The following is a 14255-nucleotide window of genomic DNA, read 5'->3' as shown; positions in this document are numbered from 1 at the left end:
GTGGCTGGAGAAATGGCTTAGCCATTGAAGGCTCACAACCTGAACATCAAAGAGAGGCTTAGTACCTGCCTAGCATGTGCAAAGCCATGCGTTCAAACCCCAACACCACAAAAAGCCATTAAAAAAAAAAAAAAATGTAAAAGCACACACCTAAGTCCTAGCTACTCCAGAGACAGGAGGGTGATTTGAGGCCAAAAGTTCAAAGACGACCTGGGCAACATGAGAGTGCTGATATCAAAAAATAAGAGAAGAAATAGAGAAAGCAAGCCATACCTAGCTCTGATCCAGGACCATGTCAAACGACTACTCCAACTCTGTTAGGACATACAAACAGGCACCTAACAGATGCCACCATGAAGTCCTCAAGCAAAAGAAGGAATCTCACATGCTCAGCCATCAGGAAATGCAAACTGAAACCCCAGTGCTACCAACATATACCCAAGTATATGTGTATAACACACCTTCCAAGAAGCCAAGTCATAACCCACTGCAGTATGCAGGCCTTATCATTATGGATGTGGTCAGAGAGGACACGTGCAGACCATTTGGGAAATGCCTGGATGGGGTGAGGGCCCATGGGTAGCCACCTATGGCACAGCCCACCCCAAGTAAGTATCCAAAAGAACAAACCCCAATCAATGTACAGCAAATCCCTTGTAAGACATTAAAAACTGTTTACAGGTATGTGATACAGCTCAGTGGTAGAATGCTTGTCTACCATGTGTGAGGCCCTGGGATTCTTCCTCAGTATTGGGCAGGGGGGTGGAGGGATCATTTATAGTTACCGGGAAAAACAGAAAATAGCCAAATGTTTCCTCCTAGTAGCATAAATGGTGGCATATCTGGGAAACCAAGTAGCCTGCACAAGCATAGGAAGATGGTTCAGTGTATAAAATGCCTGCCATGGAAGCATAAGGACTTGAATTTGGATTCCCAGAACCCACATAAAAAGTGTGCTATGGCAGGGCATGGTGGCACATGCCTTTAATCCCAGCACTAGGAGGCAAAGGCAGGCGGATCTCTGTGAGTTCGTGAGACCAGCCTGATCTACATAGCAAGTTCCAATGCAGCTGGGTCTACAGGGAGACCCTGTCTCAAAAAGAACAACAACAAAAAAAGTGAGCCATGGTGGCACATACCTGTAATCCCAGTGGTGAGAGACAGAGACAGAAGGATCCCAGCAGCTTGCTGGCCAGTTCATCCATAGCCATCTGATAAGCTCCAGGTTAAATAAAAGACTCTCAAAAAAAAAACAACAAGGTGGTAGCCCAGGCATGGTAGCACACTTTTATTTTTTTGAGACAAAGTCTTCCTGTAGCCCCAGCTAGCTTAGAACTCACTATGGAGATCAGGCTGGCCTTGATCTCACAGAGATCCACTTGCCTCTGCCTCCCAAGTGCTGGGATTAAAGGTGCGTACCACCATGCCAGGCTGGCACACACTTTTAATCCTAGTACACCAGAGGCAGGTGGATTTCTGTGAGTCTGAGGCCATCCTGGTCTACACAGTGAGTTCCAGGCTAGTCAGATCTACAGAGTGAGACCCTGTTTCAAAAAAAATAGGGGCTGAAGAGATGGTTCAGCAATTAAGAGCACTGACTGCCATTCCAGAGGACCCAGGTTCAATTCACATGGCAGCTAACAACCATCTGTAACTCCAGTTCCAGGGGATCCAACACCCTCTTCTGACCTCCGAGGTCATTGAAGGACATGGGCGTACTTACATACATGCAAGCAATACGCTCATACACAAAAATAAAAATACAGCACCCACATGATGGCTAACAACTGTCCATAACTCTAGTTCCAGGGGATCCAACGCCCTCTTCTGACCTCCACAGGCATTGCACGATGTGGGTGCACTTACACACATGCAGGCAATACACTCATAATAAATAAATAAATAAATAAATAAATAAATAAATAAATAAAAAGATGGAGAATGATAAGGCACTCACTGTCAACCTTTGGTCTCCACACACATTGACACACATGCATGCATGCACGCACACATACACCAACAGAGACCTGTATGAAAGACTTTAGATTCACTGAGCTGCATCGATGTCCTTTACAGCACATTTTACTCACTAAAGAAAGGCACACTTTTTAATTTTATGTATATGAGCGTATTACACCTGCTAAAGGTATTTTTAAGTCATAAGAATGCTAGAGGAGGGGCTGGAGAGATGGCTCAGTAGTTAAGAGCACTGGCTGTTCTTGCAGAGACCTGGGTTCAATTCCCAGCACCCACATGGTTAACTCCAGTTCCCAGGCCTTCTTCTGACCTCTGTGGGCACTACATTCGATATGGGTGCACTTACATGAAGGCAATACACTCATAAATAATAAAGTTAAAAAGTTAAAAAAAGAATACTAGAGGAAATAGACAAATACCTTTATAAGCAACATAACCATAAAAAAATACGATGGAGGAAAAAAGCCATTAATAACAGAAATTTCTACAGATATCTAATAACAAGGAATCAGTCTATATACAAGGTCTGTACTAGCAAAACTAAAACTTCCCTGATGGTCATGATCTTTTAAAACTGAAGACCAACTTGACACAAAGGAGAGTCAAACCTGGTTCACAGACAAGAACCATAACTGATTAAAAGATAGACACCTGATAGAAAAATAAAGACAAGCGGTCCTTTCTATCAGCACTGAAGGAATTCTGCAGTTCCTGCATTGGCAGAAAGCAAGACAGACTGGCACTGCCTCTCACCTGTCCTCTCTCCCAACCCCTTTCCCTTTACCTGGAAATGCCATTTCCAAGAGTCCGTAAGGAGTCAAGCCTATCCTATAAGAACACTCATCACAGACTTGCTTAAACTAAGGCAAACTATATCAAACAATGTCCATGTCACTTCTTGGGTAGACGACCATGGCCACCTTATAAGTAGGGTCGTCTTACATTCTGGGATCAGGACCTAGGTCAGGGCTGCAGGAGCTGCCTTGTAGCTGAGCATCACTGTCTTGCCTATTCAGAAGGATGTGCCCAAGCCAGAGACATCCTCTGACCTCAACCAATCCTCTCAACCATATCACCTTAGGGAGGAGGTTGCTCCAGCAAAGAAACAGCCTAGAGAAGATGGAATCAACAAGGATGCCTCCAAGCAAAGAGCAGATAGCCAGGGAAAATTATCTAGATGTAGATCTGTGCAAACTTCAAACTTGGAGAGTATGGGGAATCCCAGAGCTACCATGTGATAATAATGAATGGCTCTTAATTTCCTTTGGGCATTTTAACCAGGTTTTCTGTGGTAAAGAATGGAACCCAGGGATTTATGCATGCTAGTAAGTAATCTGCCACTGAACCAACCCTAGCCATTCATGCCAAGAGCATTTTAAAGTTAACTCTTTGAGCAATGCATAGAGTCATTTAATGGCTATTCCAAGATGGGACAACAGGGATGAGAACCACTAGCACAATCTACATCTGTGTATGTATACATGTTCCTTAAAGGTTATTAGACAGGGCTGGAAAGATAGCTAGGTCTATAGTGCTTGCCACAAGCATGAGGATCTGAGTTCAATCCTCAGAACCCACATAAAAAAGCCAAGTGTATAATCCCAGCACTGGGGAAGCAGAGATAAACGGATCCCTGGAACTCACTGGCCAGCCAGCTTACTCTAATCAGTGAGTTCTGTACAAACTAAAGACTGTTTCAAGGCCAGGCATGGTAGCGCACGCCTGTAGTCCCAGCACTTGGGAGGCAGAGGCAGGCGGATCTCCGTGAGTTCAAGGCCAGCCTGGTTCCAGGTCAACTGAGGCTACAGGGAGACCCTGTTTCAAAAAAAAAAAAAAAAAAAGAGTCTGTCTCAAAAAACGAGGTTTATGTCACCCAATAAACAACACTCAAGGTTGACCTTTGGTGTGCACGCGCACGCACACACACGTACACAAAGTTATTAGAGCTAGGTGTGATGGTGCATACCTGTAATCCCCAGCACTTGGGAGGCTGAGGCAGGAGATCTTGAGTTCAAGGCCTGTTTGGCCTACATAACAAGACCCTGTTTTACAAAAAGATAAAGAATTTTAATTATCTATATTTGGTGACATGAAAAAGCCTAGGGCAAAATGTTGAATATTACAATAAGGAACAAAGTGTGTGAATTCATTTAAGTAAAGCCATGGAACACACAAGAAGGTTTAAATGCACCTTTGGCAGCTGCTACAAAACTACAGCCAGCATCGATACCACAGCCACCTCAGCGATGCCAGATGGCCCAAACACTGCCTTTCTGATCTTTTGCATACCACCTGAATCCTGGATAACTGGATAAAGCAATTAGGCTCGTTCTCTTCCTAACAAATGGCGGGGAGTCCCAGCACAGAATTTGGTGGGGGGCAGATAGGCAATGAAGAAGGCTGAAACCAAGGACTTGATGCTCCCATGGTCATCCACAGATGACTAGAGCCAATAGAAACAGAGGTTCACTTCTATAGAGTAGGCAGACATGCTCAGAGAGGATGGGGGGACAGGTCCAGTGAGCAGACAGAACGATGCAGATCAGAAAGTCACAGTTCAAGCTGGGAGGGCTCTAGGAAATGCCCAGGGCATAAAAGAGCAGCCTGTACCCCCAAGTGGAGTGTAAGAACCCAAGTCCTCAGGGAAGAGTCTAAAGCCTTTAAGTGGAGATTAGCTGACAGTTGGTTTAGATAAACTTAAAAATATTTTTGAAAATGCAAATTTCCACAGGCTGAAGGGAAGGGAGAACAGGTGGCAGATACGGAGATGCAAAAGCAGGAAACCAACATGAACTTCAAAGGAGGTAATGCTACTGAGACCCAGGATTAGGGACAGGAGAACCCATCAGCAGTGGAGAGCTGGTAGATCACTTGCCCAGGATACCCGAGGCCCTAGGTTTAATCCCTAATATTGGCGGGGGGAGCACAAAAAGAGGGCGAGAAAATGGTTGGAAAGGTCCTACTCATCCCACACATGCATGGCTATGCCACCTTCTGGTAGGCACAGAACCACAAATCAGACCAGCAGCCCCAGAGAGCTTCTTCAGCAAGACATGGTCCCCTTAGCCCTGGACATGCTCATCGGTTAGAACAGCAGTGTTCTTATCCTCCTCCTAACACAGGCTGACCAAGCCCAATGTCCCCAAGTCATCTGTACTGCTGCCTGGTGCGTGTGGAAGCCAAAGACATCCTGAGCTAGGTGCAGCACTCTCTCCCATCCTCAGCTCTTCTTGGCAAGATCATTTACATTCAGAATAGGCCATATTCAAGGTGGTGTGGCTGCAGACTTTGCCTCCTAAAGACATGAGGACCGTCCACATCATCTGCTGCAGCCCCAAATCCAATGAATTTCCTGCTGGCATCTAACTCCTGCTTTTTTGCCAGAAAACACCAAATGATGCTTTATTACACAACAGACCCAAACACAAAACTACCTGGGAGAGCTGCCAGACAACTAAGTGCCCAGCTTTGCTACGTCCCACTTCCTGGTGTCCCAGGGCAGTTTTGAGCATTGAGAATGAAGTGCTGCAGCAGAAGACGGATGGGTAGGACATAGAAGGCAATGACACAGGAACACTCAGGGCAGTGGGGCTTCAATGAGCTGGATGTGCTGCCTATAGCCCAGAACTTCACTTTCCTGACAGTGATAAGAGGCTAACCCAGAGTACAACAGTTGCCTCAGTCCTGTCCACTTTCCTAAACTAGGCAAGAACTGTGTTCTGAAAGCCACAGCCTCCAACTCTGAATCTACAAAGTTGATCTCAAAGTGTCCTACTGATGTAAAACTCAGTGTTTAGTTCTCTACCTGCCTTCCCACACAGGCTGAGTGTGCATGGAAGACTATACCAAGCACTGTATATTGAGGTAGTCAATCAATCTACATGCATCAATATTCAGTGTGACATTGTCTTCTAGGCCATACTATTTCAAACAAGTGATTAAAATAAGAATGACAGATTTTTTTTAAAGTTCTAAAACAATAATCATCTTCAAGAATATATAACTGGACTAACTCAAAAGTGCACCAGGTTAGACAGGTGTGACTTTACAGCTGACATCAAACTCAACCATTCATGAACCCAGTCTCTCCCTTTTCACCTTTTTTCCCTGCACAATATGGTCTAAGATATCTGAATTCAAACCCAGGGTCTGAGAAAGTATTTGAGCACATGCTTGGTGTGCACGAGACGCTCGTTTCAACACCCAACACCAAAAACAAAATAAAGAACAAAAAGGTTTTTTTCCTCTAGAATTGGGGATTAAACCTAGGACCACAAACCTCTGGTTTTTCTAAAAGGCAAAACAAAAGAGCCTACAAATAAGGCTTAGACATGCAGGAGCTGAGAGGATGACAGACCACACCCTACACCATGGCCTAAGAACACATCAACCACTAGGGTGAACTTGGGCCATAAAGAATCTTGATGGCCACACTATGTAAAGATGAACATCTATATGTAGGCATCACGGCATGGGACTGTAATCCCAGCGTTCAGGAGGCTGAAGCAGGAGGAGTGTGAATTTGAGGCTAGGTGGACTACAGATTAAGTTCAAGGACAGACTGGAAAACTGAGATCATGTCTCAAAAGTAAAAAAAGGGCTGGGGATGTAGCTCAGTGGTAGATCACCTGCCTAGCATGTGGGAGGTCATGGGTTCAAACTCCAGTACTACAAAAATAGAATAGAATAAAATAAAATAAAGATGAATATATAGTAATTAAACAAATGACAGGTAGGGTAAATATCACTTAAACTTCCTATATTGAATGCAAAAATTCAAGGTATGGGGCCAAAGAGAGAGCAAGCCTGACAACCTGAGTTCAATCGTTGGTACCCATCTGGTGGAAAGAGAACCAGCTCCTGCAAGGTGCCCTCTGACCTCCATGTGTCCTGTGGTATGCACACATAATAAATAAATGTAATTTTAAATTTTAAAAAATTTTATTATTTTTATTATGTGTATGAATGTAATGTCTGCATGTAGGTAGGGACACCCATGCTGTGCAATGCCTGAGGAGGTCAGAAACCCCGGATCCCCTGAAACTGGAGTTATGGACTGTTGTTAGCTGCCAGGTGAGTGCTGGGAATTGAATCCAGGTCCTCTGCAAGAGCAGTCAGTGCTCTTAACTGCTGAGCCATCTCTCCAGCCCCGTAATTTAAAATTTTTAATTCAAGGTATGTTTTCCTTACATTTATAAATAAGTAGATGTAAATCAAGTGAGAAATCAAGAAAAAGAGGAAAATATTCATTTCCAAATTCTGAAAACAAGACACAATTTAATATTTTATATATCAAATTGAGCAAGTTTTGTGAGTTTTTAACTTTTTTTTTTTTTTTTTTTGGTCTTATTTTGAGACAGGGTTTCCCTGTAGCCCCAGCTGGCCTGGCACTAGATATGTACACCAGGCTGGCCTCAAACTCACAGAGATCTGCCTGCCTCTGCTCACTCCACTACAACCGGCTGTTTTCTGAGTTTTTAAAGTATTGCTATGAGGGGCTGGAGAGATGGCTCAGCAGTTAAGAACACTGGCTGTTCTTGCAGAAGACCCAGGTTTGAATCCCAGCACCCACATGGCAGCTAACAACTGTCCATAACTCCAGTTCCAGGGGATCCGACAGCCTCTTCTGTCCTCTGAGGGCATTGCACGACACAGGTACACTTACCAGCATGCAGGCGATACACACATAAAATGAAAATAATAAAATATTTTAAAGTATTGCTACTGGAGTCCATGCTGGACAGAGGTAAAAACGGGCACTCTCCAACTGCCTGATAACACAACAGTGACCTGGCTATCTTTCTAGAACAAATCTAACATCTCAAAGACACCGCATATATACAGGTAGGCATACATGCACAAGCACCCCTCCAGGAATTCATCTCAGAGTCACGATGGATTTGTGCATGTATCTGGAATACACAGAACACCCAGCAATATACATGCTCACCTCCACTGACTGCAGCCCCCTACCCAGAATGCTAATGCCAACAGGGCCTCCTGAACAACCTGCACCCTGGGCTTTAAACAGCTAAAACTTGGCCCCATCAATCTCAACATCAGCTCTGTTCATGATGAAGAGCTTGGAACATTTGAAACCCTCATGGAAGATGCTATAAGCAAAGCTTAACTTGTGGGAGTCTGAAAGACTAGAATGTCAAAGTGAAATATGGACAGTGAAGGCCAGACTCACGAGATTTCAGAGGGGAACAAGGACTCTATTAGGAAGTGGGCTAGAGTATTACATTGTGGCAAAGAATCTGTCGGCATTCTCTCATGTCCATAAAATCTAAGTGAAACTAAATTCAAAAGGAAAAGACTAAGTTGTTTGGGGGAGGAAATCTCAATACAGCATAGCATCTAGACTGTGGCATGGTTACTACTTACTGCTCTTAGATTTACAATGAAAGAGAAAGACATAAAAACTGTGCAGTCTGGCAAGAAAAGGAACTTGAGTTTAAAGTTGCAGACAAGAAGAATGTAGACACATCATCTATAACCATTAAAGAGATTAGCACAATTGGGGCTGGAGAGATAGCTCAGCAGTTAAGAGCATTGACTGCTCTTGCAGAGGACCCAGGTTCGATTCCCAGCACCCACATGGCAGCTACGAACCATCCTTAACTCTAGTTCCAGGGAAATCTGAAGCCCTCCTCTGACCTCTGTGGCATAACACAACACAGTGCACTCACATACATGCAGGCAATACACTCATACACATAAAATAAAAATAAATAAATAAAATTTTTAAGAAAAGATTAGTACAATTAAGGAGAAATCTCACACTTTACATGGGGACAATAAGAAAGGTATCCTTAAGGTAACACATCACTCAGGAAGGTACAACTTGTGAAATGCCAACTCAGGCCAGTGAGATGGTGCAATGGGTAAAAGCAAGCCTGACAACCTGAGTTCAGTCCTCAGAACACAGAAGGGGGAAGGAGGGAAACAAGACCACAAAGTTGTCCTGGCACATGCATGCCCACACTCACAAACACATTCACACAATAATAGTTTTTAATTAAAAAAAAAAAAAGAGAGAGAGAATAAATGAAAACTACTTGAAAGAGAGCTTGAACTGACAATACCTCTTAGGGAAATATTTTCCCAGGTTTAGCTGACAAGACACAAAGTGGTCACTACAGCTTTGTTAGAAGTGGGTCAGAATATCTCCTGCTGTGCTGATCCAGATGGATTTTGCAGGCATGAAAAATATAAGAGTTAAGGAATCATGAAGGCATACACCTAGGTTCTAAAAAGTTGCTGAGAACAGACAATGTGAACAGGGTTGGAGACTTTGTAAGGAGGTTGAGAGGCCACTGCATGAAGCTGAGAAGGTAAAGCCTAAGTTGCAATTGAGACCTCAGGATACTGAATATGCCAGGACAAGGAGACATCTGTCAAAGAAAGCTCCAGGCACAGAATGGAGCTGGCCCAAAAGAGAAGTTACATGTGCTATGGGTGCCAGTGCCAGGGGGGCAATATTACTCAAGTTATGGTGGCACATGCCTTTAAGTCTAGCACTCAGGAGCCAGAGGCTGGCAGACTGTGAGTTCAAGGTCAGCCTGGTCTACATAGTGAGTTCCAGGATGGCTGGGGCTACAGGGAGACCCTGTCTCAAAAAGACCAAAAAAAAAAAAACAGCTAAAACTTGGCCCCATCAATCTCAACATCAGCTCTGTTCATGATGAAGAGCTTGGAACATTTGAAACCCTCATGGAAAATGCTATAAGCAAAGCTTAACTTGTGGGAGTCTGAAAGACTAGAATGTCAAAGTGAAATATGGACTCATACCATATGAATTTATGGAGGCTCATACCAATGAATTTATGAAATGACCATGAACCTTTGAGGTCCAGGATGTGATGATTTAAAGTGAAATGTTTGAGTGTCAAGTTGGCAAGGGATGGATTTTTGATTATTAATTCTCATCGTCAGTTTGACAGGATTTAGAATCACCTAGGAGACACTCTTCTAGATGTCTGTTTTCAGAGAGGTTTAGCCGAGGAGGGAAGCCCACTATGAATGTATGTGGCATCATCCCAAGGGCTGAGGTCCCAGACTGAAAACAAAGGGGGGAAAAAAAAGAGGAAGCCGGCTGTGCACCATAAGGTAATTCTGCTTTCTGATTGCAGATATGTGACCAGTCCCCTATGCTTCCATCACCATGCCTTCCCTGCCATGGACTGTATACTCTCAAGCAGTGAGCCAAAATAAACAATTTAGTTGATATGTCAGACATTTGTCACAGAAAAAAGAGAAATAACTAACACACAGAACAGTCAGCTGCTGGGGGAACACCGGCAAGAGGACACCACAGAAAGGGAGGCAGAGTGGACATCTGCCACCATCTCAGAGCTCACTGTCTCATTTTCCTAAGACTGCAGATCTAAAAAAATTTAAAAAAAGACTGCAGATCTATAATGTGACAGGAGACCAGGGTTCCCAGCACATGTACCTGTGTCATGAGGTGCCTTGCACCAGGACTAAAGGGAACACATAAACTCCCTGAGTCTGGAACATGCAGATACAGGATTTCTATGAAAAGACCAAAATGTAAGCAATAGACTTTGAGAAGAGGTTCATTAAGCAGCTGAGAAGATAGGATTCACTTCTCTTTAACCTCCAGTTCTCAACAATACAAGGATTTTTCCATAAATCTCTAAGACAGCATAGGCCATCTCTCAAAGCAAAGGGATATAAATCCTAGCACTAACTTATATAGCCATACTCTTGGCCCAGCGGCTGACCTGAGACACCCGCCCCCACCATGCTAAAGAGCCCATGGTTAATCCTAGCATCTTGGGGTGGGGAGAGATGGGAAGTGTTCAGGACCACCACTGGATACTAAAATCCAAAGATGCTCAAGAGCCTTATATAAAATACACAGGGTTTGTACAGAACCTCCACACATCCTCTACAGCCTTTAAAGTTTAAACTATCTCTTTATGGCCAAGACAATACAAAATCTCTACAAGCAGCTGTTGCACTAAATTGTCCAAGGAATAATGACAAGGACAAAAGTTCAAATGTATTCAGTACAAACTTTTCCAAATATTCTCCATCTGTGGCTGACTGAACCTGCAGGTGTAGAACTTATAAACAAGAGCCACTGTGTTGGTATTCACTGTATCTTTCTTCCTACTAACAGAACATGGAGCTTGGAGGGAACCCATGGACAGGGACAGAGCACGAGCAGCATGGACAGTAGTAGGCTCTGTGTCTCAGTACATGCATCCCTATAACATTTTGAGAAATAACCATCAACCTCCCTCACCATTTACAAACCTTTCTGATGCTGGGCAAGTCCAAGAATGCAGTCTTCCCAGTAAGACAGCACCAGGAGTCACAACTCCCCAAGCAGTAACTGCTAGCAGTAACTTTGAGGATGACTTTCACTTTCTGAGACACACCCCCTCACTCAAGACCACTCTAGCCACTAACACCATGGCTCCTCCTGCACACTCATTTTTAATCTACAGTTCTACAAGGAAGCATCCAAGTGGGCCCCCTCAATACCAGCAGGTGCTTACCACACCTTCCACCATCACTCTACTTTCCTGCCCCCCTCCTACATCTTGCCAGATCACCTTTCTTCTCCCTCATGTAAGGAACTCTTTGCCAGGTCAACCCACCAGCTCCTGGTACCCTCATCCTGTTCACTGATGACTCGTGCCTTTGGCACTGTCTGCCCTGGTCCTTAGCACGTAGCTCACATGGAACATAACTCATCTGCTGGTCTTCTAGAACCTCAGCTGAAGCAGGATCCTCCTAAGCCATTTCTCTGACTTTTCTATATCATTGCCGGTTCTCTTCCATCGTGACCTAGAGCTTGCCTCTGCCCCTTCTGTTCTCACTGGTTTTGTAGCCTTCAATGGAACCTCAGGTTTGGCACCCCAATTCAACCTAGGGATACGCTCCCCCCGCCAGGTATACAGGATAGAGATAGATTTCATTCTAAGTATCACTGCTTAGAAAACCTCAGCAGCTCCTCTATTTTCTTCTTCAACACATGCTGCTAAGTCCCTTTCTGAAACTCAAATGTCACATTCTACTTAAAAACATGGTTGGCTACAGAAAAGGTTCAATCCTTGACTGTCTACAATATCCAGCCTGACCCAAGCATTCTGACCTCACCCAGCCTGAAAACAGGGAGGGCTACTTTACCTCTACTCGGGTGTTTCTCAGGCTTTAGCACCACTGACCCCTCATAGCACCAACTCAGCCATCACAACTCAACGGACAACCAAAAACCAGCTGGCTGCCCTCACACTTCCACCTATGATGAGAGATCCTGACCACATTTCAGCACATTCACAGTGCCCCCCACCCCCAAACAGGAGCGCAGGAATGGAAAAGGCCAAGTGAGTGAACAATGTCAAACCAAAGATGACAGGACCAGTGCCACATCAGGTCTCTATACTCATTTAGTCACTGAAAATGCAATGTTCCTTGAAACTACACCATGACAGAAACATGTCCTCATTAAAGCACCCCATCTATTTAACAAATCTAGACAGCACCCCATTTACTGCTTAACAAATCTAGCTGCTTTTCAGGCAGGTGCTGAGCAGTATGTCTCTCATCCAGGCACACATATGAGAGGGGGCATAGCTGCAGACAAACTGGAGGTGACAAGATCAAGCCACATCACATATGACTTCAAGTGATCTACACAGGCCCCCTCCAGGGTGTGGACAAGTCTCAAGAGCAGGCCCAGTGCATAATGACAGAGAGAGAGGGACCTGACCCATGTGGGTCATTCAGACTGGTGGAGTCCTTACAACCTGAAGTTGGAGGGACAGGGCTCAGCACCTGTACCTGGCCCCACACCATAAACATATCATCACCACATCGGGCATACCTCTGGCTGATGCACAATATCTGCTTGTACTTCCAATGCTGTACAGAAAATATGTAAACATAGAAGGAGATGCCATACTACTATCCAGAGAACGCTGTATGCTGAGAAACACTTTAAAGAACTCAACTAGTGTTTGAAAGACTTAAAGTGATATTACAAAGATGTCTGTGACCAACAATACAGATTATATTTTGGAGCCTAAATGCCAATCTCTCCATACCAGTTTCAAAAAAATTATTCAGATAATTCAATTGCCTCATGATAAATATGAAGCTAAACCAACCAGCATTTCCACCATGTTTCATTAATCATCAAATGTCTTCTTTCTGAGAAAAATGTACCCAAACAAGAAATTGGTATTTGGTCCATTAAAGCTAAATTATGGTCCTACATACTAAGTTAGACTAGTGCAGCAAATGCTCCAGGACAACGTGTTGATAGCCCTCCTATATAGGAAGCCCATTAACCAACCCTCCCCATTCATTTTGACTGAAAAAATTTTAATTTAACAAAGCCTGCGCAGATTCAGGAAAAACCACAGTAACACCATTCAAGCACATATAACGTGTCAGGCTTCAGATGACACCAGCGCAGAGGCGAGGCTCCCACCTACTGGATCTCCATCCCTCACATCCATTACATCTCCTACGTGTAAAAAGTCTGAGGATGAACCACTGTGGTACATATACGGCCGCTCTGAAATAAAGGGAGAAAACTGCAAAGAATTAGTGCTATGCTAACACGTCTACAGCACGAAGCAAACATACTTACATCTTTTGCCATGTTACCAGATCCAGGAAACCAAGGCTGTAACTGCGCACCCCGCCACAGAAGAAACCGGACTTATCTGGTAAAAAGGAAGGAAAGACAAGCAATGAGTGAGAATGAAAAAAAGAAGTTTAACAATCACTTCTCAAAGGAAATGTCTCCCCACCAGCACAAGGCAGGCCTCCAGGCAGCAGGGACATTCCTTGCCCAATCCTGACAGGAGAGCTGGCCAAGCAGGTCCCACACGGGGATTTTAAGTCACCTCTCCAAGTGCAAAGGCTCCCTGCGGGCACCAGTAGCGCCCACCAGCAGCAGGGTCAGACCCGGGCCCCTTGGCAGAGCCGGGCGCAGCGGTCAGGGCTCATCATCCCACCTGGGGGTGCGGCCTCGCCCCAGCACAGGCCCCACCTGGGCCCCGGCCCCCAACCTGGGCGCTCGGCCCCGCCCGGGACCCGCCCGGGAACCGCGCAGGCGCGCAGGCCCTCGGTCCTCGAAGACCCCGGCCGGCCGGCCACTCTGACAGGTGGGCTCCCATCGCCCGCCCGCCCCACCTGTCACTAGGCCCGGCCGCCCAGCCCCGAGCACGGCCTCCGCCAGAGGCTGGCCCGACTCCCGCCCGCCACCCCCGCGGCTCGGCGTCGGCGAC

General features: G+C 45.1%; 1 protein-coding gene across 4 annotated transcripts in view; it reads right to left on the bottom strand.

The window, feature by feature from the left end:
• Tfdp1 (transcription factor Dp-1) overlaps positions 1-14255 on the bottom strand; it is a 48105-nt gene that overhangs the window by 33512 nt on the left and 338 nt on the right. For 2 of the 4 annotated variants that reach the window (XM_008848433.2, XM_008848434.2), the window contains exon 2: positions 13613-13688. In XM_008848433.2, coding sequence (XP_008846655.1) covers positions 13613-13624 — 12 coding nt within the window. In that variant the 5' untranslated portion in view covers positions 13625-13688. Of the gene's footprint in view, positions 1-13612; positions 13689-13775; positions 13799-13871; positions 13895-14255 lie in introns of those variants that run through there. The other 2 variants (XM_029553708.1, XM_029553707.1) reach the window with 2 other exon arrangements.

The sequence above is a fragment of the Nannospalax galili genome, unplaced genomic scaffold, assembly GCF_000622305.1.
Source record: "Nannospalax galili isolate Female #2095 unplaced genomic scaffold, S.galili_v1.0 scaffold744, whole genome shotgun sequence".
NCBI classification, from domain to species: Eukaryota; Metazoa; Chordata; class Mammalia; order Rodentia; family Spalacidae; genus Nannospalax; species Nannospalax galili.
The sequence above is the reverse complement of the archived record's forward strand: the minus strand, read 5'-3'. Positions and strand labels throughout refer to the sequence as shown.